Raw genomic sequence first — 27,825 nt, forward strand, 5'->3', positions numbered from 1 at the left:
TCCTAGTCTTAAAGATATCAATAGCTGGTGTTTTCACAAACTCCTTCAATAGACTATGTTAATTTTAACTTACATTTATCACTCCAAGTCCTTTTTAAAGCTTACCTTGAATATCTCTTTTATAATAGAAGGTTATTTGCTCCTCTTTTTGCCCTCTTCTTGCCTTATTAGCATTTCTACTTTCCTCTGTCTTTAGTCTGTATAAAGTAACCAGTATTCTTACCTTCTGGTTTGGCTGTTGTGGGAGTGTAAAAATAGACTTCCAGTAGGTCCAGGTAAAGAACACAAAGATGGCATGGTAGAATATGAGGTAGATAACTGAAATTTAAGGGGAAAAAATCAGCATTTATGTTATATTTTCACCCACTTCTAAGAGGTCAGATAGATGTAAAGCTAAAAACCAAAAATCTCTATTTTGTTTTCCTATTACCAAATATTTTCTAGTATTATTATGAAAGGTTAATTTTTACCTTTTCACATACAGTGACAGAAACAATTTTATAATGCCAAATTTGGAATCAGAGACTTCCTGGGAGTTGCATATTTTAAAAGTTGCCACATGATCCTGGGAGTAAAGGTGAAATGTCCATTATGATAATGTTGGGGGGAGCTACTGTTGCCAATTGTCATTCTCTCTGCCACTATGCATACTGAAAGATAATAATATAGTATTTGCACAGTGCTATAGAGTTTACAATGTGCTTTCATAATGCTATCTAATTTTATTTTTTAACACATTTGTGAGATAAGTAATAGATAAGCAATAAGGACAGTTGATTAACTATCAGGATAGTTATCCAAAGTCACACAGCTACTATACAATGTGAATGTGTGCTAAGTCATTTCAGTCATGTCTGACTCTTTGCAACCCTGTGGACTTTAACCCTCCAGGGTCCTCTGTCCATGGGATTATCCAGGCGATAATACTGGAGTGGGTTCCCATGCCCTCCTTCAGGGGATCTTCCAGATCCAGAGATCGAACCAGCGTCTCTTACATCTCTTGCATCGGAAGGCGGGTTCTTACCAGGAGTGCCACCTGGGAAGTCTCCATTATACAGAGTAGCCAGGTCTTAAACACAGGGCTTCTGACTCTAAATCACAAGTTTTTCTTTTCAGTTGCCCCAGCGACTACACACTTTTGAAATGTGAGATGTACTTTTGAGACATTTTTAGCTCCCCATCTCTTTTTATACTCTTTGCCTCCTAGATAGCTCTTCTGATACAGGAAAGTTCAGTATTCTCCAGAGCCATTTTGAGACTAAACGTCATTTTATTGTTTCATTGTGAATCCTTGTATGATAAAGTTTTATTACTTCAATCTATGAGGAAGATTCAAGGGAATGATGTCACTCGAGACCAAGTTAATAGGGCCGATTCTCTCACATATTTATAATAGAATGGAAAAAAGCTGGCACAGTGCTCTCAGTCCTGTGGTACAAGATCTTTTTAATGGATTGTTTTGTGTAACTATGAAATCTCATTTCAAATTCAAGCAATAGAAAGCAAATGTCCACCACACACACACATATAACCACCTCCCTCTCCCTCATAAAGCAAAATACTTATTTTGTGTTTGATGTGTATCTTTCCAGATCCTCTATTTTCATGCTAAGTTGCTTCAGTCGTGTCCGACTCTGTGTGACCCCATAGACGGCAGCCCACCAGGCTCCCCCATCCCTGGGATTCTCCAGGCAAAAACACTGGAGTGGGTTGCCATTTCCTTCTTCTATTTTCATATTTCTATATAAATATCAATGTACAAATACAATACACATATGTAATTTTTGTTATAATAAAATTTTTCATTGTATTTTGAAAGGTAATACATTCAAAAGGTTGAAAATAGTACACAGTGAAAAGTCTTCCTGCTATCCTTGACCTTCAGCCATCCAGATTCCCTCCCTGGAAGCAACAAATGTCATACTGCCATGACTTTATTCTGCATTCTATCAGGTTTTATGCACATAAAGGCACTAAAACAATGGGCTTTTTCAAACAAATAGCATTGTTTTGCATTGTACTTCTATTTCACTTGCTATGAGTTGGAGAGCATTCCACTTAGTACAACTTGGAGAGAGTGAGCTTCCTTATTTTCCTTTTAAAAAGTGGCATGGATTAAGATTTAACGGAACCTCCCTGAAAGACACCACTTTGAAAAGAAAAGCCACCATACAGAAAAGGAGGGAATCCCTCAAGAAACAGTTTCCACTGAGTCAGAGACCTCCATTGTGTTCTTGTGCACTGGCATTTGGAACTCAAGTTAAAGCCCTTTCATTTCTGGTGAAATTCCTCCTGGTAGATTGGACCTAGGCTGGTCTTTGGAGAGAGATCAAGACCTGAGTCTTTGGAGAGGGAGCACTGACTCCTAGACACTAGACAACCAGAGAACTAACCCTAGGGAATGTCAAATAGTCAGAACTCACACAAAGGAAACCACTGAGTACAAGACCTAGCATCACACAACCACCAGTAGCACCCTGTGCAGGACGCTTCATCTAAATAACAAACAAAACAAAAATACAAATGCAATCATCAGCAGACAGGATAACCACATCACTCAGTTTGCCCATCAGAGGAAAAACAAACAAACAAAACTCAGCACAAATCTCACCCTAATTGAAGCTTACACAAACCACTGGACCAAACTTAGGAGGGCAGAAACCAAAAGGAAGAAAGAATTCAACCTTGAAACCTGGGAAAAGGAGACCTCAAACACAGTATGCTAAAAAAAATTTATTTTTTTTATTTTTATTTTTTTTTAAAGTCAGAGAAACACTACACAAATGAAGGAACAAACTAGAAACATAGAAGTCCAAATAAATGAAGAGGAAATAGGCAAACTCCCTGAAAAATAATTCAGAATAATGATAGTAAAAATGATTTTAAAAATCTTGAAAAAAAATGGAGAAAAAAAGGAAAAATCAATTAACAAAGACCTAGAAGAATTAAAGAATAAACATACAGAGACAAACAACACATTTACTGAAATTAGAAATACTCTGGAAGGAATCAATAGCAGAATACTTAAAGCAAGAATGAATCAGTGAGCTGGAAGATAAAATGGTGGAAATAACTACTGAAGAGCAGAATAGAGTAAAAAGAATGAAAAGAACTGAGGATAGTCTCAGAGACCTCCGGGGCAATATCAAATGCACCAACATTCGAATAAAAGGGGTACCAGAAACAGAAGAGAAAAAGAAAGGGTACGAGAAAATTTTTGAAGATACTATAGTTGATAATTTCCCCCACATAGAAAAGGAAATAATCAAGTCCAAGAGGCACAAAGAGTCCCATACAAGATAAACCCAAGCAGAAACATGCCAAGACACATACTAATCAAACTAATAAGACGAAACACAAAGAAAGGATATTCAAAGCAGCAAGGGAGAAACAAGTGACATACAAGGGAAACCCCATACGTTTAACAGTTGATCTTTCAGCAGAAACTCTGCAGGCCACAGGGGAATGGCAGGGTATATTTAAAGTACTGAAAGGGAAAAATCTACAACCAAGATTACTGTACCTGGCAAGGATTTCATTCAACATTGATGGAGAAATAAAAAGCATTTCAGACAACCAAAGTTAACAGGATTCAGTACCACAAAAACAGCTTTACAACAAATGTTAAAGGGACTTATATAGCCCAGAAATACAAAGGAAGAAAAAAGATCTACAAAATCAACCCCAAACAATTAAGAAAATGACAATAGGAACATACATATCAAGAATTACTTTAAATGGAAATGGATTAAACGTTCTAATCAAAAGACACAGATTGGCTGGATGGATACAAAAACAAGACCCATAAATATGCTGTTTACAAGAAACCCACTTCAGACCTAAAAGACACATATAGACTGAAAGTGAGAGGATGGAAAAATATATTTCATACAAATGGGAAGCAAAAGAAAGCTGGAATAGCATTCCTCATATCAGACAAAATAGATTTTAAAATAAAGAAGATTACAAGAGATAAGGAAGGACACTACATAATCAGTACACACACTCAGTTCAGTTCAGTTCAGTTCAGTCGCTCAGTCGTGTCCGACTCTTTGTGACCCCATGAATCACAGCACGCCAGGCTTCCCTGTCCATCACCAACTCCCGGAATTCACTCAAACTCATGTCCATCGAGTCGGGGATGCCATCCAGCCATCTCATTCTCTGTTGTCCCCGTCTCCTCCTACCCCTAATCCCTCCCAGCATCAGACTCTTTTCCAGTGAGTCAACTCGTCGCATGAGGTGGCCAAAGTATTGGAATTTCAGCTTTAGCATCAGTCCTTCCAATGAACACCCAGGATCGATCTCCTTTAGAATGGACTGGTTGGATCTCCTTGCAGTCCAAGGGACTCTCAAGAGTCTTCTCCAGCACCACAGTTCAAAAGCATCAATTCTTCGGCGATCAGCTGTCTTCACAGTCCAACTTTCACATCCATACACGACCACTGGAAAAACCATAGCCTTGACTAGACGGACCTTGGTTGGCAAAGTAATGTCTCTGCTTTTTAATATGCTATCTAGGTTGGTCATAACTTTCCTTCCAAGGAGTAAGCGTCTTTTAGTTTCCTGGCTGCAATCAGCATCTGCAGTGATTTTGGAGCCCCCCAAAATAAAGTCTGACACTGTTTCCACTGTTTCCCCATCTATTTCCCATGAAGTGATGGGAACAGATGCCATGATCTTCGTACTGATCGTTATGTAGTGATCAATCCAACAGGAAGACATAACACTTGTAAATATCTATACACCCTATATAGGAGCACCTTAATACATAAGACAAACACTAACAGACATAAAAGGAGAAACTAATAGTAACAGAATAATAGTAGGAGACTTTAACACCCCACTCACACCAATGGACAGATTATCAAAACAGAAAATTAATAAGGAAACACAAGTCTTAAATGGTACATTAGATGAGATGGATCTCATTGATATCTTCAGGACATTTCATCCAAATTCAGAACACACCTTCTTCTCAAATGCACATGGAACATTCTCCAGGATAGACCACATCTTGGATCACAAATCAAACCTCAGTAAATTTAAGAAAATTGAAATCGTATCAAGCATCTTCTCTGAACACAACACTATGAGATTAGATATCAATTGCAAGAAAAAAACTAAGAAACACAAACATATGGAGATTATACAACACATCTCTAAATAACCAACAGGTTACTGAAAAAAACAAAAGAAATAAAAAAAATTTCTCGAAACAAATGACAATCAAAGCGCAACAACTCAAAAGCTATGGGATGCAGCAAAAGCAATTCTAAGAGGGAAGTTTATAGCAATAGAATCCTACCTCAAGAAATAAGAAAAACATCGAATGGACAACCTAACTTTACTCCTAAAACAACTGGAAAAAGAAGAACCAATAAAACCACAAAAATTAGTAGAAGGAGAGAAATCATAAAGATCCAAGCAGAAATAAATGAAAAAGAAATGAAAGAAATAATAGTAAAGATTAATAAAACTAAAAACTGGTTCTTTGAGAAGATAAACAAAATTGATAAACCTTTAGCCAGACTCATGAAGAAAAAGAGAGAAAAATCAAATTAACAAAATCAGAAATTAGAAAGGAGAGGTTACACCAGACAGTGCAGAAATACAAAGGATTATAAGAGACTATTATGAACACCTATATGGCAATAAAATGGACAGATTCTTAGAAAAGTTCAATTTCTTCCAGATTCACCTGGAAGAAATGGACAGATTCTACAAAAGTTCAATCTTCAAGAATGAAACAGGAAGAAATAGAAATTATGAATGACCCAATTACAAGCACTGAAATTGAAGCTGTGATAAAAAATCTTCCAAAAAACAAAAGCCCAGGACTAGATGGCTTCACAGGAGAATTCTGTCAAGCATTTAGAGAAGAGCTAATGCCTATCCTTCTAAAACTCTTTCAAAAATTTTCAGAGGAAGGAACCTTTCCAAACTCATTCTACGAGGTCACTATCACCCTGATACCAAAACCAGACAAAGACAAAACAAAAAAAGAAAACTACAGGTCAATATCACTGATGAACATAGATGCAAAAATCCTCAACAAAATTTTAGCAAACAGAATCCAGCAACACATCAAAAAGCTCATACACCATGATCAAGTTGGGTTTATTCCAGGGATGCAAGGATTCTTCCATATATGAAAATCAATCAATGTGATACACTGCATCAACAAATTGAAAGATAAATAACATATGATAATCTCAATAGATGCTGAAAAATCCTTTGACAAAATTCAGCACCCATTTATGGTGAAAACTCTTGAGACAATGTGCATGGAAGGAACCTACCTCAACATAGTAAATATCATATATGATAAGCCCACAGCAAACATTATTCTCAATGGTGAAAAACTGAAAGAATTCCTCCTAAGATCAGGAAAAAGACAAGCGTCATATATAAGGAGACAGAAGAACTGTACACAGAAAATTTTAAGAAACTAATAAAACAAATCAAAGATGGAGAGATATTCCATATTCCTGGGAAGGAAGAATTAATATTGTAAAAATGACTATATTACCAAATGCAATCTACAGATTCAATGCAACCCCTATCAAATTACCAATGGTATTTTTCATAGAACTAGAACAAAAAATTTCACAATTCATATGGAAACACAAAAGACCCCGAATAGCCAAAGCAGTCTTGATAAAGAATGGAGCTGGAGGAACCAACGTGCCTGACTTCAGATTATACTACAAAGCTACAGCCATCAAGACAGTATGGTACGGGCACAAAAACAGAAACATAGACCAATGGAACAAGATAGAAAGCCCAGAAATAAACCCATGTACCTATGGCTACCTTAGTTTTGACAAAGGAGGCAAGACTATAAAATGGGGCAAAGACAGCCTCTTCAATAAATGATGTTGGGAAAACTGAACAGCTACATGTAAGAGAATGAAATTAGAAGACTTCCTATTACCATACACAGAGATAAACTCAAAATGAATTAAAGATCTAAATGTAAGACAAGAAACTATAAAACCCTTAGAGGAAAACATAGGCAGAATACTCTATAACATAAATCAAAGCAAGATGCTCTATGACCCACCTCGTAGAGTAATGGAAATAAAAACAAAAGTAAAAACTGGGACCTGATTAAACTTAAGAGCTTTTGCATAGCAAAGGAAACTATAAGCAAGGTGAAAAGACAACCCTCAGAATGGGAGAAAATAATAGCAAATGAAAAAACTGACAAAGAATTAATTTCCAAAATATACAAGGAGCTCATACAACTAAATACCAGAAAAACAAAGAACCTAATCAAAACATGGGAAAAGACCTAAACAGACATTTGTCCAAAGAAAACAAACATATGGCTAACAAACACATGAAAAGATGCTCAACATTGCTCATTATTCAAGAAATGCGAATCAAAGCTACAATGAGATATCACCTCACACCAGTCAGAATCAGTTCAGTTCAGTTCAGTCATTCGGTCGTGTGTGACTCTTTGCGACCCCATTAATCGCAGCATGCCAGGCCTCCCTGTCCATCACCAACTCCCGGAGTTTACCCAAACTCATGTCCATCGAGTCGGTGATGCCATCCAGCCATCTCATTCTCTGTCGTCCCCTTCTCCTCCTGCCCCCAATCCCTCCCAGCATCAGGGTCTTTTCCAATGAGTCACCTCTTCCCATGAGGTGGCCAAAGTATTGGAGTTTCAGCTTCAGTATCAGTTCTTCCAATGAACACCCAGGATTGATCTCCTTTAGAATGGACTGGTTGGATCTCCTTGCAGTCCAAGGGACTCAAGAGTCTTCTCCAGCACCACAGTTCAAAAGCATCACTTCTTCGGCGATCAGATTTCTTCACAGTCCAACTCTCACATCCATACATGACCACTGGAAAAACCATAGCCTTGACTAGACGGACCCTGGTTGGTAAAGTAATGTCTCTGCTTTTCAATATGCTATCTAGGTTGGTTAGAACTTTCCTTCCAAGGAGTAAGCGTCTTTTAATTTCATGGCTGCAATCACCATCTGCGAAGATTTTGGAGCCCCCAAAAATAAAGTCTGACACTGTTTCCCCATCTATTTCTCATGGAGTGATGGGACCAGATACCATGATCTTTGTTTTCTGAATGTTGCACTTTAAGCCAACTTTTTCACTCTCCTCTTTCACTTTCATCAAGAGGCTCTTTAGTTCTGCTTCACTTTCTGCCATAAGGCTGGTGTCATGTACATATCTGAGGTGATTGATATTTCTCCCAGCATTCTTAATTCCAGCTTTTGCTTCTTCCAGCCCAGCGTTTCTCATGATGTACTCTGCATAGAAGTTAAATAAGCAGGGTGACAATATACAGCCTTGATGTAGTCATTTTCTGATTTGGGATCAGTCTGTTGTTCCATGTCCAGTTCTAACTGTTGCTTCCTGATCTGCATACAGGGTTCTCAAGAGGCAGGTAAGGTGGTCTGGTATTCCCATCTCTTTCAGAATATTCCAGTTTATTGTGATCCACACAGTCAAAGGCTTTGGCATAATCAATAAAGCAGAAATAGATGTTTTTCTGGAACTCTCTTGCTTTTCAATGATCCAGCAGATGTTGGCAATTTGATCTCTTGTTCCTCTCCCTTTTCTAAAACAAGCTTGAACATCTGGAAGTTCATGGTTCACGTATTGCTGAAGCCTGGCTTGGAGAACTTTGAGGATTACTTTACTAGCATGTGAGGTGAGTGTAATTGTGTGGTAGTTTGAGCATTCTTTGGCATTGCAAGTCCAAAATGTCCTACTTGGATGCAATCTCAAAAACGACAGAATGATCTCTGTTCATTTCCAAGGCAAACCATTCAATATCACGGTAATCCAAGCCTATGCCCAAACCAGTAATGCTAAAGAAGCTGAATTTGAACAGTTCTTTGAAGACCTACAAGACCTTTTAGAACTAACACCCAAAAATTATGTCCTTTTCATTATAGGGGACTGGAAGGCAAAAGTATGAAGTCAAGATACACCTGTAGCAACAGGTAAATTTGGCATTGTAGTATGGAATGAAGCAGGGCAAAGGATAATAGAGTTTTGCCAAGAGAATGCACTGGTCATAGCAAACACCCTCTTCCAACAACACAAGAGAAGACTCTACACATGGTCAACACCGAAATCAGACTTATTATATTCTTTGCAGCCAGAGATGGAGAAGCTCTATACAGATAGCAAAAACAAGACCGGGAGCTGACTGTGGCTCAGATCATGAACTCCTTATTGGCAAATTCAGACTTAAACTGAAGAAAGTAGGGAAAACCACTAGACCATTCAGGTATGACCTAAATGAAATCCCTTACGATTATACAGTGTAAGTGAGAAATAGATTTAAGGGACAAGATCTGATAGAGTGCCTGATGAACTATGGATGGGGGTTCGTGACATTGTACAGGAGACAGGGATCAAGACCATCCTCACGGAAAAGAAATGCAAAAAAGCAAAATGGCTGTCTGAAGAGGCCTTACAAATAGCTGTGAAAAGAAGAGAAGCGAAACACAAAGGAGGAAAGGAAAGATATAAGCATCTGAATGCAGAGTTCCAAAGAATAGCAAGGAGAGATAAGAAAGCCTTCCTCAGCGATCAATGCAAAAAAAATAGAGGAAAACTACAGAATGGGAATGACTAGAGATCTCTTCAAGAAAATTAGATATACCAAGGGAACATTTCATGCAAAGATGGGCTCGACAAAGGACAGATATGGTATGGACCTAACAGAAACATAATATATTAAAAAGAGGTGGCAAGAATACACAGAATAACTGTACAAAAAAATCTTCATGACTCAGATAATCATGATGGTGTCATCTCTCACCTACAGCCAGACATCCAGGAATGTGAAATCAAGTGAGCCTAAGGAAGCATCATTACGAACAAAGCTAGTGGAGGTGATGGAATTCCAGTTGAGCTATTTCAAATCCTGAAGCTGTGAAAGCACTGCACTCAATATGCCAGCAAATTTGGAAAACTCAGCAGTGGCCACATGACTGGAAAAGGTCAGTTTTCATTCCAATCCCAAAGAAAGGCAATGCCAAAGAATACTGAAAATACCAGTCAGAATGGTCATCATCAAAAAGCCTACAAACAATAAATGCTCGAGAGAGTGTGGAGGAAAGGGAACCCTCTTGCACTGTTGGTGGGAATGTAAATTGATACAGCCACTATGGAAGATGTTATGGAGATTCCTTTAAAAACTAGGAAGAAAACCACCTATTGCACTCCTAGGCATATATCCTGAGGAAACCAAAATTGAAAAAGACACACGTATCCCATTGTTTACTGCAGCACTATTTATAATAGCTAGAACATGGCAGCAACCTAGATGTCCATCGACAGATGAATGGATAAAGAAGTTTTGATTCATTTACACAATGGTATATTACTCAGCCATTTAAAGGAACACAGTTGAGTCAGTTCTAATGAGATGGATGAACCTAGAACCTATTATACAGAGTGAAGTGAGTCAGAAAGAGGAAGATAAATATCGTATTCTAATGCATATATATGGAATCTATAAAAATGGTACTGAAGAATTTATTTACAGGGAAATATTGGAGAAACAGACATAGAGAATAGACTTATAGCCATAGGGAAAGGTGAGGAGAGGATGAAATGTATGGAAAGATGAATATGGAAACTTACATTACCATACGTAAAATAGATAGCCAACGAGTATGTGCTGTATGGTTCAGGAAACTGAAACAGTGGCTCTGTGTCAGCCTGGAGGGGTGGGATGGGGAGGGAGATGGGAGGGAGGTTCAAAATGGAGGGGATATATGTATACTTATGGCTGATTCATGTTGATGTTTGACAGAAAACAACAAAATTCTATAAAGCAATTATCCTTCAAAAAAAAAATAAGTTCATTAAAAAAATTTGCACTCAGATCTTGTTTCATCCTTAACCTCGGCAGTGACTAAAGGACTTCCACTTTCTTCTTTATCCCCTTCTACACTGTTTTCATTTAATGAGGTTCTATTACTTTTATAATTGAGAAAACAAAGTTTTGTTAAGTTCATCCTTGAGAAATTATTAAATAAATTATAGCATATCAACACCACGGAATACCTTGAGGTCAATAAAAAATTAAATATGTTTGTATATACTAATATTGAAGGACACCTATGATATATTATTAAGTGAAAAAACTAAATCATAGGACAATATGCACAGTATCATCCAGATTATAAAACAACCAATCCTATATAAATTATAGAAATCCATAATCATTTGTTTGTATGTAAATACACAGAGAAAGATCTAGAAGATATAAATCCAACCAAATATACTAGTTAACTGTGAATAGACATTGATAGGGATAGAGTCAATGTGAGGAAGACTTTTTTCTTATATATTTTTTATAGCTTGAATTTTCAATAAACATTATTTTTGTAACAAAATTATATTAATGTAAGTCAATGTATTGATATTATTATATTATATGTAATTATCATAATTACATTAATATAAGATCAACATAATATTCTTTTAGAAGTGGGTTAGTGCATAAAGAGAGCTTTTGTCTGGTCCCCAAATCCTCCTTATAATTTTACAATAATAAATATAAAACAGTGTGTTATACCCATGCAGTTACAATCAATTAATTTACAACAAAGGTGGCAAAAACATGTAAAATAATGAAATTAGATCATTTTCTCACATCATATACAAAAATAAACTCAAAATGGATTAAAGACCTAAATGTAAGACTAGAAACCATAAAAATTGTATAAGAGAATGTAGGCAGAACACTCTGAGATAAATCATAGTAATATTTTTTGGATCTGTCTCCTAAGGCAAAGAAAACAAAAGCCAAAACAAACAAACAAACGGGAACTAATTTAAATTATAAGCTTCTGCAGAGCAAATGAAATCACCAACTAAATGAAAAGACAACCTACCCAATGGGAGAACATATTTGCAAATGATAAAGGGTTAGATATGCAAATGATAAAGGGTTAGATATGTAAATATCTAATACAATTCAACATAAAAAAAAAGCCAAGTAAAAAAATGGGCAGAAGACTTCAATATTCATTTTTCCAAAGAAGACATACTGGTGGTCAATAGGTACATGAAAAGCTGTTCAACATTGCCAATCACTAGAGAAATGAAAATCAAAACCAAAATGAGATGTCACCTCACAACTATCAGAATGGCTATGATCAAAACGAACACAAATATTGGCAAGGATGTGGAAAAAAGGGAACCTTCATATGCTGTTTGTAGGAATGTGAACTGGTGCATCTACTGTGGAAAACAGAATGGAGGTTTCTCAAAGAAAATAAAACTAGAACTATCATATGATCTAGCAATTTTACTTCCTGGGCATATATCCATAGAAAACAAAATCACTAATTTGAAAATATACATGCACTCCAATATTCATATGGGAACAACCTAAGTATCCATCAACAAAAGAACAGATATAGATATGGTATATATATATACATATATACAACATACATATATATATATATATACAATGGAATACTACTCAGCCATAAAAAGAATGAAATTTTGCCTTTTGCAACAACAGGGATGGTCTTGGAGGGTATCATGCTTAGTGAAGTAAGTCAGACAGAGGAAGACAAATGCTGTATGTTATCACTTATATGTAGAAATAAAACAAACTAGTGATATAGTAAAAAAAGAAACACAGGAGTAGAGAACAATCTAGTGATTACCAGTGGGAGAGAGAAGTGGGGAGGAGCAAGGAGAGGTAGGGGATAAAGAGGTACAAACTACTATGTATGAAATAAATAAGCAAAAAGGATATATTGTACAAGACAGAGATTGAGTATAATCTATAAAAATTTTGAATCACTGTTGTACCTGACACTAATATAATATTATAAATCAACTACAATGTAATTTTTTTTTTTAAAAAAGGGAAACAAGGTTGGTTTCTTCTGAGGCCTCTTCTCCTGGTTAGTAAATGGTGATCTTCCTGTCTCTTCACATGGTCTTCCCGCTGTGTATGTCTTTCTCCTAATCTCCTTTGTTTAAGGACACCAGTCATATTGGTTAAAGCCCACTATAGCTACCTCGGTTTTACTTAATTACTTCTTTAAAGATTCTATCTCCAAATACAGTCACATTCTAAGTTACTCGGGGTTAGGATTTCAGCATATGAATTTTGAAGGAACACAATTAAGCCCATAACAGTTCTATTATTTAGAATTGCATCTATTTCTAAAAAGGTAAATGATTATAATCATTTTTAACTTTAAATGAGAAACTAGAGAATTTAGCATGCAAACTGTTCAAAATACAAATTAATTCTCATATAATGAGTTAAATGTTTGCTTAAAATGATTGATAGCCCTTTTTGGAGATGCACCACTGTGGTCAATATATTACTCTTGATTACATATGGATTGCCTGATAGATTGTGCCTAATCTCATTCCTAAATTCATCCCTTAGCCTCACTAATCCTTGGAGTCTACCAAATTTTTAACCCGTAACTCATCCCATAGCCTCACTTCAGGGGTAGAGGAGCAAGACTTTCTACTCTTGATTTTCAAAGTATAGATAGCATGATGCTGAATGAGATTATCCATGCAAAATACTCTTATGGAAGTAAAATACATTATTATTCTGCTTTCTAGTACAGTCTATGAAAGAACATATGGACTGATGTCTTAAAAGAATTTTGGAGTTCTGTATAATCAAGGATGACATAATCTATAGTATCTGGACTGTGGTTCAGATGATCTGAGCTTTAGTCCTTTCTGTGCACTAGAATCATTTGATAAAATATTTATAAGGGCAATAGTAGGAATAATAGTACTGAAGTATATTATCTTTCTCAGAAGAAAGATCTTTTAGGTCTTTTCCAATGTTAATAACAATAGTATCTACTGTTACTTATTTTGCACTTAACACTGTGCCAAGAGACTTATATACAACATCTCATCTAGTGCTCCAAATAACCATGAAAAGTAGGTATTATTATTCTCGTTTTATGGAAGAAGAAAGTGAAACTTAGGTTAAGTTCCCCAAGGTCATATATATAATAAGAGGCAAACTAAAGATTTGATCCCTGGTACATCTGAAACCAAAGTCTGCTAATCTGCTACTTAATAGTGCATTAGAGATAGAAATTTTATCAGAAACTATATTAGTTTCCATGGCTATCATAGCAAATTATCACAAACTGGGTGACTTGAAACAACAGAAATCTATTTTCTTATAGTTCTGAAGACAAGAAGTCTGACATTAAGATCCAAGTTCCCTCTGAAGGCACCTCGGGAGGATCCTTCATTGCCTCTTCCCAGTTTCTGGCCGCTCCTGGCAGTCCTTGGTGTTCCCTTGTGGTGACACAACTCTAATCTCTGCTTCTGTTTTCACATGGCCATCTTCCTTCTGTGTCTGTGTATTCAAATTTTTCTCTTCTTATAAGGACACCAGCCATAGGGTCCACCCTAAACCAATGTGACCTCATCTTGATTTCAAACCAATACAATAATGTAAAGTAAATAGCCACCTGCAAAGACACTATTTTTAAATAAATTCACATTCACAGGCTTTGGGTGGACATGAATTCTGGAGGGACACTCTTCACCCAGTAGGGGCACCATTAAGCAGATAAGAAATGGAAAAACTTGTACTATGTCTGACTAGGTTTTCTTAAGCTCTGAATAATGAATAAAAGGTTAGGTGATTTGAGGCTTTCGTATCTTTGATGCTTATATATGTTTTGTTTATGCCAAATAATGTTCCTACTGGCAGTCATATGCTATTCTGTATTCTAATTTAATCACTTCAGTTCAGTCGCTCAGTTGTCTCTGACTGTCTCAGACCCCATGGAATGCAGCACGCCAGGCCTCCCTGTCCATCACCAACTCCTGGAGTCTACTCAAACTCATGTCCATTGAATCGGTGATGCCATTCAACTATCTCATCCTCTGTCGTCCCCTTTTCCTCCTGCCTTCAATCTGTCCCAGCATCAGGGTCTTTTCAAATGAGTCAGTTCTTCGCTTCAGGTGGCCAAAGTATTGGAGTTTCAGCTTCAACATCAGTCCTTCCAATGAATATTCAGGACTGATTTCCTTTAGGATGGACTGGCTGGATCTCTTTGCAGTCCAAGGGACTCTCAAGAGTACTCCAACACCACAGTTCAAAAGCATCAATTCTTCTGCGCTCAGCTTTCTTCATAGTCCAACTCTCACATCCATACATGACTACTGGAAAAACCATAGCCTTGACTAGATGGACCTTTGTAAGCAAAGTAATGTCTCTGCTTTTAACATGCTGTCTAGGTTGGTCATAACTTTCCATCCAAGGAGTAAGCGTCTTTTAATTTCATGGCTGCAGTCACCATCTGCAGTGATTTTGGAGCCGCCCAAAATGAAGTCTCACACTGTTTCCACTGTTTCCCCATCTATTTCCCATGAAGTGATGGGACCAGATGCCATGATCTTAATTTTCTGAATGTTGAGCTTTAAGCCAACTTTTTCACTCTCCTCTTTCACTTTCATCGAGAGGCTCTTTAGTTCTTCTTCATTTTCTGCCATAAGGGTGGTGTCATCTGCATATATGAGGTTATTGATATTTCTCCCAGCAGTTTTGATTCCAGTTTGTGCTTCCTCCAGCCTGACATTTCTCATAATGTACTCTGCATATAAGCTAAATAAGCACGGTGACAATATACAGCTTTCACGTGCTCCTTTCCCTATTTGGAACCAGTCTGTTGTTCCATTGGCCAGCTCTAACTGGTGCTTCCTGACCTGCATACAGGTTTCTCAAAAGGCAGGTCAGGTGGTCTGGTATTCCCATCTCTTTCAGAATTTTCCAGTTTATTGTGATCCACACAGTCAAAGGCTTTGCCATAGTCAATAAAGCAGAAATAGATGTTTTTCTGGAACTCTCTTGCTTTTTCAATGATCCAGCGGATACTGGCAATTTGATCTCTGGTTCCTCTGCCTTTTCTAAATCCAGCTTGAACATCTGGAATTTCACGGTTCACGAATTGTTGAATCCTGACTTGGAGAATTTTGAGCATTACTTTACTAGCATGTGAGATTAGTGCAATTGTGCGGTAGTTTGAGCATTCTTTGGCATTGCCTTTCTTTGGGATTGGAATGAAAACTGACCACTTCCAGTCCTGTGGCCAATGCTGAGTTTCCCAAATTTGCTGGCATATTGAGTGCAGCACTTTCACAGCATCATCTTTCAGGATTTGAAATAGCACAATTGGAATTCCATCACCTCCACTAGCTTGGTTCATAGTGATGCTTCTTAAGGCCCACTTGACTTCACATTCCAGGATGTCTAGCTCTAGCTGAATGATCACACCATTGTGATTATCTGGGTCGTGAAGTCTCACACGCTAGTAAAGTCATGCTCAAAATTCTCCAAGCCAGGCTTCAGCAGTATGTGAACCGTGAACTCCCAGATGTTCAAGCAGGTTTTAGAAAAGGCAGAGGCACCAGAGATCAAATTGCCAACATCCGCTGGATCATGGAGAAAGCAAGAGAGTTTCAGAAAAACATCTATTTCTGCTTCATTGACTATGCCAAAGCCTTTGACTGTGTGGATCACAATAAACTGTGGAACATTCTGAAAGAGATGGGAGTCTCAGACCACCTGACCTGCCTCTTGAGAAACCTGTATGCAGGTCAGGAAGCAACAGTCAGAACTGTACATGGAACAACAGACTGGTTCCAAATAAGAAAAGGTGTACGTCAAGGTTGTATATTGTCACCTTGCTTATTTAACTTATTTGCAGAGTACATCATGAGGAACGCTGGACTGGAAGAAGCACAAGCTGGAATCAAGATTGCTGGGAGAAATATCAATAACCTCAGATATGCAGATGACACCACCCTTATGGCAGAAAGTGAAGAGGAACTCAAAAGCCTCTTGATGAAAGTGAAAGAGGAGAGTGAAAAGGTTGGCTTGAATCTCAACATTCAGAAAACAAAGATCCTGGCATCTGGTCCCATCACTTCATGGGAAATAGATGGGGAAACAGTGGAAACAGTGTCAGACTTTATTTTTTTGGGCTCCAAAATCACTGCAGATGCTGATTGCAGCCATGAAATTAAAAGACGCTTGCTCCTTGGAAGGAAAGTTATGACCAACCTTGATAGTATATTAAAAAGTAGAGACATTACTTTGCCAACCAAGGTCCATCTAGTCAAGGCTGTGGTTTTTCCCATGGTCATGTATGGATGTGAGAGTTGGACTGTGAAGAAAGCTGATAGCCGAAGAATCTATGCTTTTGAACTGTGGTGCTGGAGAAGACTCTTGAGAGTCCCTTATACTGCAAGGAGATCCAACCAGTCCATTCTAAGGGAGATCAATCCTGGGTGTTCATTGGAAGGACTGATGCTGAAGCTGAAACTGCAATACTTTGGCCACCTCATGCGACGAGTTGACTCACTGGAAAAGACTCTGATGCTGGGAAAGGTTGGGGGTGGGAGAAGGGGACGGTCGAGAATGAGATGGCTGGATGGCATCACCGACTCTGTGGACATGAATTTGAGTGAACTCCGGGAGTTGGTGATGGACAGGGAGGCCTGGCGTGCTGTGATTCATGGGGTCGCGGAGAGTCGGACACGACTGAGCGACTGAACTGAACTGAGCTGAACTGAACTGGGTCGTGAAGATCTTTCACAGTTCTTCTGTGTATTCTTGCCACTTCTTCTTAATATCTTCTGCTTCTGTTAGGTCCATACCATATCTGTCCTTTATCGAGCCCATCTTTGCATGAAATGTTCCCTTGGTATCTCTAATTTTCTTGAAGAGATCTCTGGTCTTTCCCATTCTATTGTTTCTCTCTATTTCTTTGCACTAAACACTTCACAGATTTACAGGGTTAGAAATAATCTCAGATAGTTATTAGACCTATTGGTCTGCTTCTAGGGAAGGCTCACTGATTCATGCCAGATAGTTGGGTGTCTAATAGTTTCTGAATAGGTTTTATGGCATCTCCTAGTAAACTGCCCTAATGTTCAGAAAGTTATTTTCAAGTCTATCTTTCAAACTTCTGGTTACAATTGAATCTAATTTTAGTTTATGGGTTCTACTGTCTTGAGAATCCTGACATATAAAAAATGTTACAACTCAAATTGTTAACACTTCACGTTTACAAAGCAGTTTAATGCTGTATGTTTCATGCCTGTATACTTTTACTCTTGCTAGCTTAAAATAATAAATTTGTAAGATGTTATTAAACTAGACTTATTTTAAAGAAATTGGGGTCACAGAACTTGAGATACTTACCAAAAGTCACAGAGCTAGTAAATGATAGAACTTGAACTTCAACCCAGATCCACTGTCCCTAAATTCTGTGCTTTGTCTCATTATGCCCCACTGCAGAATAAAGAAGTAAAATCTAATCTTATTCTTCAGTGTATTGATTAATATAAGAGCTACCGGGGAGAAGTGCTTGAGAATTACAAAATTCTACAGTAAGATGGACATTAACAGTCATAAATTGTGGTATCAGTTTCCTAAAGAATTCAAATTCTGACAACTGGATTGATGATACCAGAAAGGTTTTAAACTGAGTTGGGCTTACAAATAACTCTACACGGGTGTAGTTGAGTTCAGTGATAACATACAAAAAATGAAAATATACTACTTTGGACACTAGAAAAATGAGCATTTGAGCATCAAGTTTCTGAGTAAGGAGGTCAACTAAGCAAATCAGAAAGTTGTATATTGAGAAGTAAAAGAACAGGTATACATTTGCTTAATAGCATGGACTTTAATGTCAGGTAGTTCTGGGTTTGAATCTTACCACTTACTAGCTAGATGACCTGGGGTAAGTTGCTTAACTTCTCTAAATTTCAGTTTTCTTCTCAATAAAATGCCATAAGAATGTCTATATAATTGTGTTGATGTAAAGTTTGAAAGATTATACACACATACAATACTTAGCAAGGCACCCTGCACAATAAATTGTAGTTTACAATTATAATAACAATATTACTGCCATTATTACTATTACGGTGAAGCATGAACTAAGCCCCCACCCACTTCTCTTGAAAGGCTATTATGAAAATGACATTTATTTATAAATATTTCGTATATGTATATAGAAAATCTCTGACCTTAAGAACCATTCATGAGTTGTCCCAAGATGGCAGAGGAATAGCATGGTGAGACCACTCTCTCCCCCACAAATACATCAAAAGATCATCTGCCTGTGGAGCAACTTCCACAAAACAACTTCTGAACCCAGATACCCCAGAAAGACAAACCAATCTCTTCGAAATGAGGTAGGGCAAAAGATAAAGACCAAAAGAGACACAAAAGATTTAGGGATGGAGACCCATCCCGGGGAGGGAGTCATGAAGGAGGAGAAGTTTCCACACAATAGAAAACCCTCTCAGAGGTGGGGTCAGTGAGGAGCTTTGGAATCTCAGAGGTCAGTATAACTGAAAAGAAAATCACCACAGAATTCACAATGAACAGCAATTATTATCCAAGAAGTGGCTCACATGCTTGCCTTTGACCCAAGCCAGTGGGGGCTGGTGGGGAGGCATGAGCTACATTGTCAGTCCTTAGGGTAAAGACTGGGGTGAATGACCTGAGGACACTCTGAAGAGACTAATGTGACATAGCAACCTAAACCATGGGAACGCCAGAGAAACAAAGAAAAAAAAAAATGGACCTTTCCCACGGGAAGGCTCTAACACAGCACTGTGACCCCTGGCATGCTCACAGAACAAAGGGTCACACTCTAGTGAGCAAGTTGGCTGCCATTTATGCCCTCTCTCCTTGAAGACAGAGAGGTAGAAGGCAAAGGGCTGCTGCAATCTCGGCCCCAGAGATTGCATCTCCCGCCAAGCTGTGAGAATCCTGGATGGTTCATATCGGCTAGGAGTGTTAGAGCTTGTGTCTAGCTTCCCTGATGAGATGCATGGCCCACCATGTGTGGTCCCCTGATGAGATGCATGGACCACCACTGTGTGCTCGCAGTGCACCCGAGAGCCTGAGTGGCTTGGACCTGGGAGGTACACAAGACATATGGCATACCTGAGGCTGTGCCCTCGTGGTGCACCTGGAGCCTGAGAGGCTTGGACCTGGGAAGTACACGCCACCTTGGGCTGTGGCAACCTAGTGTGGTCTATCCACTGTGAGCACTCCTCACACATGACAGCAGTGTTTTTTTTTTTTTTTGCATTGTCCTTCCCTCTCCACAGCACAGCTGAGCAAGTGAGCTTGAATAAGTGGCCACTTTCGCCTCCTCATGTCAGGGTGGAAATTAGACACTGAAGAGACTTGCAAACAGAGGAGACCGAATGAAGCAAAGGAAAGAAGGGGGAACTGCCCCAGAAGTGACAGGGGCAACAGATTAAAACTCTGCAGTTAAGCTGAGACTGTGCATTTGAGGGGAAACTGTAGACTTCGAGAGCAAGTATAAGCTGGAACAAAGGACCATCTGACAGTGAACTGACCCCACCAACACTGCCCACAAAAGCTCCAGAGAAATACCTAGACATATTTTTATTATTATTATTTTTAAATTAAAAATTTAGTCTTTATTACTCCTTTAACTTTTATTTTTATAGTATACTATTACCTTTCTAAAAACAAAAAAAAACCTTATTTAAACAAACTCCATATTTTTTTTTTCCAGAGGAGCTACTGAAAATATGTTCTGCTTTATTTCTGGGTAATCTTACTGAAAGACATCATCTTAAACTTTCCACTAACCTCAGTGTATTCCTGGGAAAGTTGCTCAATTTATAGGCTTAATGTAATTCACTTTTAGACAGAAAGAGGGATATAGTCCTGACAAAAACAACTTATAATACCCACTTACCTTTTTCTGCTGGGCTTAAAACAGTTACTGTGAAAAGAGAGAGAAAGATCAAGATTAGTGATATTTAGGAACATTATTTTTCTTCTCTGTTTTTCCATAGCATCAATTTTAGTAATTTAGTGAATGATACTTTAGGAAACCATCAGCCTGCTAACATAAAGGAAGGCAAGGGTGATTAAATTATATCCTTTGCTATCTTCCTTCATCTTAAACCTTGAGTGAGAATTTCTATGGGCTTCCCTGGTGACTCAGTGGTAAAGAATCTGCCTGCCAATGTAGGAGACATGGGTTCAATCCTTGGGTCAGGAAGATCCCCTGGAGAAGGAAATGGCAAACCACTCCAGTATTCTTGCCTGGAAAATCCCATGGACAGAGGAGCATGGTGGGCTAGAGTCCATGGGGTCGCAAAAGAGTCAGACACAGAGGGGCCCTTCAGGATGGCAGAGGAATAGGACAGGGAGAACACCTTCTCTCCCACAAATATGTTAAAAAATCAGTTGCATGTAGAACAACTCCCATAGAACATCTTCTGAATGCTGGCAGAGGATCCCAGACATCCGGAAAGGCAAACAAATCTCATTGGAATGAGGTAGGGCAAAAGATAGAGACTAAAAGTGAGACAGAGGATTTTGGGACAGGGACTTGCACCCAGGGGGAGTCCTAAAGGAGGGGAGGTTTCCACACACTAGGAAATCCCCTCACATGTGGGGTCAAGGGGAAGCTTCAGAATTCAGAGGAGGGTGCAGCACAGGAAGACAGGGGCTCTGAGGTGAAAACAGAGAAATTTCACCACAGAGATTAAGTCCAACAGCACTTCCCAACTGAGAAGTGGCTCACACACTTGTGTCCACCTGCCGTGAGTGGGGGCTAGGTGTAGAGGCCTAGGCTTTGGGGATGATGCCTCAGCAAGAGGGCCAGGGCTGACTGCCATGAAGATACTCTGAGGGGGCTGAGGCAACACCATAGAGGTAGACTGGAAAAACTTTGGGTCTGCCAGAGAAAAAAAGGATCATTCCCACAGGAAGACTCTAACACTGCCCTGTGATTCCACATGCTCACAGAAAAAGGGACCCCATCCAATTCTGAAGAGGTGTGATCCAGCTGCGGTCTGTGGCCCCAGAGGCAGAGAGGCAGCCATGGTGTCAGAGGTGGAAGGCAAGGGACAGCTATAATCTCAGTCCCAGAGATCACAACTACCACCAAGCAGTGAGCAGCTTCAGGTTGCCACCCATGTCTTCCTGGAAGCCTGAGCAACTCAGCTCTGCCAAGTGTCCCACAAACCTGGACTAATTCCCCTGGGGAAAAGTATGGCCCACCTCAGACTATTTCAACCCTCCACACTGCCCAGCCACAATGAACACTACCCCCACACCCCTCTCCCCAGCACAATTGAACAAGTGACCCCAAAAAAGGGGCTACTTTCACACCCTCACATCTGGGCAGTGAACAAACATGGGAGAGAGACTTAAAAACAAAGGTGGGACCAAAACCAAAGTGGAACACCAGGGGCTGCATGAGCAAAGGGAAGAAGGGGAAACCATTTCAGAAGTTACAGCTGCAGCAGTTTAAATTCCAGCATTTAGCCTGAGACTGGACTTTAGGGTCAATTGTCTGCTTTGAGCGGAGAAGGCAATGGCAAGCCACTCCAGTACTCTTGCTTAGAAAATCCCATGGACGGAGGAGCCTGGTAGGCTGCAGTCCATGGGGTCGCTACGAGTCAGACATGACTGAGCGACTTCACTTTCCCTTTTCACTTTCACACATTGGAGAAGGAAATGGCAACCCACTCCAGTGTTCTTGCCTGGAGAATCCCAGGGATGGGGGAGCCTGATGGGCTGCCGTCTATGGGGTCACACAGAGTCGGACATGACTGAAGTGACTTAGCAGCAGCAGCAGCAGTCTGCTTTGAGAGTAAGTACAAACTGGAGCAAGGTAAGACCTAAGTCTGAGCAGAGCTTGCACTGCCCACAACATGTCCAGAGAGATATTTCCCTGATATACTGGAGAACTTTCTGAGTAGGGAAATCAACTGGAGTCGGAAAATGGAGAAACTACTTGGACATTCCTCTCACTTTATTGTCATTCTGTTGCTAAGTCGTGTCCGAGTCTCCGCAACCCCGTGGACTGCAGCACACCAGGTTCCCCAGTCCTTCATCGTCTCCTGGAGTTTGATCAAATTCATGTCCACTGAGTCACTGATGCTATCTAATCATCTCATCCTCTGCCGCTCTCTTCTCCTTTTGCCTTAAATCTTTTCCAGCATCAGGGTCTTTGCCACTGAAAACGTTCCTCACATCAGGTGGCCAGAGTATTGGAGCTTCAGCTTTAGCATCAGTCCTTCCAATAGATATTCAGGGTTGATTTCCTTTAGCATTGACTGGTTTGATCTTGTAGTCCAAGGGATTCTCAAGAGTCTACTCCAGCACCACAATTCTTTGGCACTCAGCCTTATTTATGGTTCAACTCTCACATCTGTACATAACTACTAGAAAAACCATAGCTTTGATTAGATGCAACTTTGCTGGCAAAGTGATGTCTTTCTTTTTTAAATATGCTGTGTAGGTTTGTATAGCTTTTTTTCCAAGATGCAAGAGTCTTTTAATTTTCATGGCTGCAGTATTCGCCTGCAGTAATTTTGGAGCGAAGAAAATAAAACCTTTCATTGTATCCACTCTCCCCCATTTTATTTGCCATGACTACCACTCTCTATATACTTCCCCTCCGCTTTTCCCCTTTTTCTTTTTATCTTTTCTCATATTGTCATAATGTGGTACTTTATTACTTATTACTCCCTTAATTTTTATTTCTAACAACCTACTTTTTATTTTTATTAAAATATTTTCAAAACAAATTCCAAATTTTCAATTATTGTTTTAGATATTTCTTTTTGATATTGTAATTAGTTAATTTTAATTAATTTATTTTATTTTTATTTATTTATTTTTATTTTTGTTGGAGGCTAATTATTTTACATTATTATATTGGTTGGTTTTGCCATACATTGACATGAATCCACTCTGGGTGTACATGAGTTCCCCTTCCCGAACCCCCCTCCCACCTCAATCCTCCCCTTATCCTCGCTCTGGGTCATCCCCAGATACCAGCCCCGAGCATCCTGTAACATGCATCAACCCTGAACTGGAGATTCATTTCACATATGATAATATACATGTTTCAATGCCATTCTCCCAAACCATCCCACCCTCACCCTCTCCCACAGAGTCCCAAAGACTGTTCTATACATCTGTGTCTCTTTTGCTGTCTCGTATACAGGGTTATCATTTGCATCTTTCTAAATTCCATATATATGCGTTAGTATACTGTATTGGTGTTTTTCTTTCTGGCTTACTCCACTCTGTATAATAGGCTATAGTTTCATCCACCTCATTAGAACTGGTTCAAATGCATTCTTTTTGATGGTTGAGGAATACTCCATTGTGTATATATACCAAAGCTTTCTTATCCATTCATCTGCAGATGGACATCTAGGTTGCTTCCATGTCCCGGCTATTATAAACAGTGCTGCGATGAACATTGGAGTACATGTGTCTCTTAAAATTCTGGTTTCCTCGGTGTGTATGCCCAGGAGTGTGATTGCTGGATCATATGGCAGTTCTATTTCCAGTTTTTTGAGGAATCTCCACACTGTTCTCCATAGTGGCTGTACTAGTTTGCATTCCCACCAACAGTGTCAGAGGGTTCCCTTCTCTCCACACCCTCTCCAGCATTTATTGCATGTAGACTTTTGGATAGCAGCCATTCTGACTGGTGTGAAATGGTATCACATGGTGGTTTTGATTTGCATTTCTCTGATTATGAGGGATGTTGAGCATTTTTTCATGTATTTGTTAGCCATCTTTATGTCTTCTTTGGAGAAATGTCTGTTTAGTTCTTTGGCCCATTTTTTGATTGGGTCGTTTATTTTTCTGGAATTGAGCTGCAGAAGCTGCTTGTATATTTTGGAGATTAATCCTTTATCAGTTGCTTCATTTGCTATTATTTTCTCCCATTCTGAAGGCTGTCTTTTCACCTTGCTTAGAGTTTCCTTTGCTGTGCAGAAGCTTTTGATTTTAATTAGGTCCCATTTGTTTATTCTTGCTTTTATTTCCAATAATCTGGGAGGTGGGTCTTGGAGGATCCTGCTGTGATTTATGTCGGAGAGTGTTTCACCTACGTTCTCCTCTAGGAGTTTTATAGTTTCTGGTCTTACATTTAGCTCTCTAATCCATTTTGAGTTTATTTTGGTGTATGGCGTTAGGAAGTGTTCTAGTTTCATTCTTTTACAAGTGGCTGACCAGTTTTCCCAACACCACTTGTTAAAGAGACTGTCTTTTCTCCATTTTATATTCTTGCCTCCTTTGTCAAAGATAAGGTGTCCATAGGTGCATGGATTTATCTCTGGGCTTTCTATTTTGTTCCACTGATCTGTATTTCTGTCTTTATGCCAGTATCATACTGTTTTGATGATTGTGGCTGTGTAGTAGAGCCTGAAGTCCGGCAGGTTAATTCTGCCAGTTCCATTTTTCTTCCTCAATATTGCTTTGGCTATTCGAGGTTTTTTGTATTTCCATACAAATTGTGAGATTATTTGTTCTAGTTCTGTGAAAAATATCGTTGGTAGCTTGATAGGGATTGCATTGAATGTATAAATTACTTTGGGTAGTGTACTCATTTTCAGGATATTTATTCTTCCAATCCACGAACACGGTATATTTCTCCATCTATTACTTTCACTAGTGCTTTATAGTTTTCTATGTACAAGTCTTTTGTTTCCTTAGGTAGATATATTCCTAAGTATTTAATTCTTTTCGTTGCAACAGTGAATGGAATAGTTTGCTTAATTTCTCTTTCTATTTTCTCATTATTTGTGTATAGGAATGCAAGGGATTTCTGTGTGTTGATTTTATATTCTGTAACTTTACTATATTTATTGATTAGCTGTAGTAGTTTTCTGGTAGAGTCTTTAGGGTTTTCTGTGTAGAGGATCATGTTATCAGCGAACAGTGAAAGTTTTACTTCTTCTTTTTCAATTTGGATTCCATTTATGTCTTTTTCTGCTCTGATGGCTGTAGCCAAAACTTCCAGAACTATGTTGAATAGTAGTGGTGAGAGTGGGCACCCTTGTCTTGTTCCTGACTTTAGGGGAAATGCTTTCACTTTTTCACCATTGAGGATAATGTTTGCTGTGTGTTTGTCATATATACCTTTTATTATGTTGAGATATGTCCCTTCTATTCCCACTTTCTGGAGGGTATTTATCATAAATGAATGTTGAATTTTGTCAAAAGCTTTCTCTGCATCTATTGAGATAGTCATATGATTTTTATTTTTTAGTTTGTTAATGTGGTGTATTACGTCGATTGATTTGTGGATATTGAAGAATCCTTGCATTCCTGGGATAAAGCCCACTTGGTCATGATGTATGATCTTCTTAACGTATTGTTGGATTCTGATTGCTAGAATTTTGTTAAGGATTTTTGCATCTATGTTTATCAGTGATATTGGCCTGTAGTTTTCTTTTTTGGGGGGATCTTTACCAGGTTTTGGGATTAGGGTGATGGTGGCCTCATAGAATGAGTTTGGAAGTTTCCCTTCCTCAGCAATTTTCTGGAAGAGTTTGAGTAGAATAGGTGTTAGCTCTTCTCTAAATTTTTGGTAGAATTCAGCTGTGAAGCCGTCTGGACCTGGGCTTTTGTTTGCTGGAAGATTTCTGATTACTTCCTCTAGTTCCGTGCTTGTGATGGGTCTGTTCAGATTTTCTATTCCTTCCTGGTTCAGTTTTGGCAAGGTGTACTTTTCTAGGAATTTGTCCATTTCTTCCAAGTTGTCCATTTTATTGCCATATAATTGCTGATAGTATTCTCTAATAATCCTTTGTATTTCTGTGTTGTCAGTTGTGATCTCTCCATTTTCATTTCTAATTTTATTGATTTGGTTCTTCTTCCTTTGTTTCTTGATGAGTCTGGCTAGTGGTTTGTCAATTTTATTTACCTTCTCAAAGAACCAGCTTTTGGCTTTGTTGATTTTTGCTGTTGTGTCCTTTGTTTCTTTTGCATTTATCTCTGCCCTAATTTTTAAGATTTCTTTCCTTCTACTAACCCTGGGGTTCTTCATTTCTTCCTTTTCTAGTTTCTTTAGATGTAGAGTTAGGTTATTTAGTTGACTTTTTTCTTGTTTCTTGAGGTGTGCCTGTATTGCTATGAACTTCCCCCTTAGCACTGCTTTTACAGTGTCCCAGAGGTTTTGGGTTGCTGTGTTTTTATTTTCATTCATTTCTATGCATATTTTTATTTCTTCTATGATTTGTTCATTATTCAGCAGCGTGTTGTTCAGTGATTTCAACTATTTTGAATTTACCAAGGCTAGATTTATGGCCCAGAATGTGATCTATCCTGGAAAATGTTCCGTGTGCACTTGAGAAAAAGGTGAAATTCATTGTTTTGGGGTGAAGTGTCCTATGGAGATCTATTAGGTCTAACTGGTCTATTGTATCATTTAAAGTTTGTGTCTCCTTGTTAATTTTCTGTTTAGTTGATCTATCCATAGATTTAATAGTGGGGTATTAAAATCTCCCACTATTATTGCATTGTTGTTAATTTCCCCTTTCATACTTGTTAGTAATTGTCTTACATATTGTGGTGCTCCTATGTTGGGTGCATAAATATTTATAACTGTTATATCTTCTTCTTGGATTAATCCTTTGATCATTATATAGTTTCCTTCTTTGTCTCTTTTCACAGCCTTTGTTTTCAAGTCTATTTTATCTGATATGAGTATTGCTACTCCTGATTTCTTTTGGTCTCTATTTGCATGGAATATCTTTTTCCAGCCTTTCACTTTCAGCCTGTATCTGACCCTCGTTTTGATCTGGGTCTCTTGTAGACAACATATTGTTTTTGTATCCATTCAGTCAGCATTTGTCTTTTGGTTAGGGCATTCAACACATTTACGTTTAAGGTAATTATTGATAAGTATGATTCTGTTGCCATTTTTTTTTATTGCTTTGGGTTCGAGTTTATACACCCTTTCCGTGTTTCCTGTCTAGAGA

At 38.6% G+C, this 27,825-nt stretch overlaps 1 protein-coding gene across 1 annotated transcript in view; it reads right to left on the reverse strand.

The window, feature by feature from the left end:
* The window catches only part of ZDHHC15 (zDHHC palmitoyltransferase 15), a 203,696-nt gene that overhangs the window by 89,856 nt on the left and 86,015 nt on the right, over positions 1 to 27,825 (reverse strand). The window contains exons 2-3 of the mRNA XM_055437898.2: positions 20,778 to 20,804; positions 224 to 318 (exon numbers count right to left, since the gene is read on the reverse strand). Coding sequence (XP_055293873.1) covers positions 224 to 318; positions 20,778 to 20,804 — 122 coding nt within the window. The remainder of the gene's footprint in view (positions 1 to 223; positions 319 to 20,777; positions 20,805 to 27,825) is intronic.

The sequence above is a fragment of the Moschus berezovskii genome, chromosome X (assembly GCF_049115385.1).
Source record: "Moschus berezovskii isolate FMDL1 chromosome X, NW_MosBer_1.0, whole genome shotgun sequence".
In the NCBI taxonomy this organism is placed as follows: Eukaryota; Metazoa; Chordata; class Mammalia; order Artiodactyla; family Moschidae; genus Moschus; species Moschus berezovskii.